The following is a 2,500-nucleotide window of genomic DNA, read 5'->3' as shown; positions in this document are numbered from 1 at the left end:
TGCTATCCCTCATCCTCCTCTCTCTCTCCTTCTCCTCTCTCTCTCTCTCTTCTTCTCCTCTCTCTCTCTTCTTCTTCTCTCTCTCTTCTTCTCCTCTCTTCTCTCTCTTCTCCTCAGAGGTCTGCTATCCCTCATCCTCCTCTCTTCTTCTCCTCTCTCCCCTCTCATGTTCTCCTCTGAGGTCTGCTATCCCTCATCCTCCTTCTTCTCTTCTCTCTCTCCTTTTCCTCTCTCCTTCTCTCCTTCTCCTCTCTCTCTCCTCTTTCTCTCACCTCTCTCTCCCTCTTTTCAATTCTTTCATGAAAGCTTTACTGCATAGACACATAGAAGGACCGATATGTCTATTTTTCTATCTCTATCCACCTCTCCATCTCTCTCTATCTCTCTTCCTCTATCTCTCCATCTCTCTCTATCTCTCTTCCTTACTATCTCTCACCTTCTCTCAACACTCTGTCCGTCCGACTGTTTAAAGCACATGTTTCTCTCTTGAGTAGGAAATGCTGGCTGCAAATGCTTGAAACTGGAATAAGAGACTGATGTAAATTCCCTACTGGCTTGTATAATGCAACTAATGTTGATGTTAAGGGATTTATTCATTTGCATTTTACTCATTGGAAACACACAGAGTTACATAATTGGTATGGTGGACGTGGTATGGTTGACAGAAAGTTGAAGTGTGTGTGTGTGTGTGTGTGTGTGTGTGTGTGTGTGTGTGTGTGTGTGTGTGTGTGTGTGTGTGTGTGTGTGTGTGTGTGTGTGTGTGTGTGTGTGTGTGTGTGTGTGTGTGTGTGTGTGTGTGTGTGTGTGTGTGTGTGTGTGTGTGTGTGTGTGTGTGTGTGTGTGTGTGTGTGTGTGTGTGTGTGTGTGTGTGTGTGTGTGTGTGTGTGTGTGCAGGTTCAGTTTGGCCATGCGGGCGCGTGTGCTAACCAGGCGTGTGTGTGTGTGTGTGCAGGTTCAGTTTGGCCATGCGGGCGCGTGTGCTAACCAGGCGTGTGTGTGTGTGTGCAGGTTCAGTTTGGCCATGCGGGCGCGTGTGCTAACCAGGCGCGTGTGTGTGTGTGTGCAGGTTCAGTTTGGCCATGCGGGCGCGTGTGCTAACCAGGCGTCGGAGACCGCGGTGGCGAAGAATCAAGCGCTACGAGAGGGAGGAGTCTTCGTCCCCAAGAGCTTCGACGAGCTCGGTGATGTCATACGGTGGGTGAGATGCCATGGAGTCATGATGTCAGTTGTGTAGACTATAGTGCTATACACTAATCCAGCGAAACACGGAAGTAACACAACGCCGCCATTACTGCGTGCCTGGCTGCTAAGAAATTAGCCCGTTGGTTCCATAGGCGGCTGTTGCAGAGGTTAGCTGTCATTAATACACGTCTTAATACCTTATGGTGTTAATAAATTACCTTCATTGGTAAGTTTTGGTACAGTCTGACATCATTGATCCAATGTTCCCTTTCACCTGACATTTTCATTCATGAGCAGGACCTCTGTTAGACATTCTCTGACAGGATGCTTTCATTGAAAAGCACAGGCTAGTGTCACTCGTCATACTCGCAGGCACGCAGTAATGGCGATATTCAAGATGGCAGCGCCCATAAAGTTCGCGCTGGATTAGTGTATAGAGACATGTGAATGTGATGATGTCAGTTGTGTAGGCTGTAGTGCTGTAGAGACATGTGAATGTGATTATGTCAGTTGTGTAGGCTGTAGTGCTGTAGAAACATGTGAATGTTATGATGTCAGTTGTGTAGGCTATAGTGTTATAGACATGTGAATGTTATGATGTCAGTTGTGTAGGCTATAGAGACATGTGAATGTGATTATGTCAGTTGTGTAGGCTGTAGTGCTGTAGTGCTATAGAGACATGTGAATGTGATGATGTCAGTTGTGTAGGCTGTAATGCTATAGAGACATGTGAATGTGATGGTGTCAGTTGTGTAGGCTATAGTGCTGTAGAGACATGTGAATGTTATGATGTTGCTATACAGTAGAGACATGTGAATGTGATGATGTCAGTTGTGTAGGCTATAGTGCTATAGAGAAGGTAGTAAGGGTTCGCACTCTGTACAAAATAGACAAAGTCTTTGCTAAAGAAACTCTTTTTTACTGGCTGAGCAGACGTTTCAGCCATTCGGCTATTCTCAATGCTCGTGTAGTGTTATAGAGACATGTGATTGTTATGTCAGTTTTGTAGGCTATAGTGCGAGATGTGAAAATAGATACTTACACATTCACACACATGATGCTACTCAGCTGGTAGAGGGCCAAATGTCATGGCAACAGTAATATCGGCATAATGTGTGTGGTGCATGAATAACATTCTCAAATTGACCCTGTGTGTGTGTGTGTGTGTGTGTGTGTGTGTGTGTGTTACAGGTCTGTGTATGATGACCTGGTGACATCAGGAGTTATTGTTCCAGCAAAGGAAGTCCCGCCCCCAACTGTTCCAATGGATTACTCATGGGCCAGAGTATGTACACACACACACACACACACACACACA

General features: G+C 45.8%; 1 protein-coding gene across 5 annotated transcripts in view; it reads left to right on the top strand.

Annotated features, from left to right (window-relative positions):
- LOC134076330 (ATP-citrate synthase) overlaps window positions 1-2,500 on the top strand; it is a 62,023-nt gene that overhangs the window by 50,581 nt on the left and 8,942 nt on the right. For all 5 annotated transcript variants that reach the window (XR_009938604.1, XM_062531327.1, XM_062531328.1 and 2 more), the window contains exons 20-21: window positions 1,067-1,194; window positions 2,374-2,467. Coding sequence is in view for 4 of the 5 variants with exons in the window: in XM_062531327.1 (XP_062387311.1) it covers window positions 1,067-1,194; window positions 2,374-2,467 (222 nt within the window). In the remaining variant the exon portion in view is untranslated. The remainder of the gene's footprint in view (window positions 1-1,066; window positions 1,195-2,373; window positions 2,468-2,500) is intronic.

This window comes from Sardina pilchardus, chromosome 3, assembly GCF_963854185.1.
Source record: "Sardina pilchardus chromosome 3, fSarPil1.1, whole genome shotgun sequence".
NCBI classification, from domain to species: domain Eukaryota; kingdom Metazoa; phylum Chordata; class Actinopteri; order Clupeiformes; family Clupeidae; genus Sardina; species Sardina pilchardus.
The sequence above is the reverse complement of the archived record's forward strand: the minus strand, read 5'-3'. Positions and strand labels throughout refer to the sequence as shown.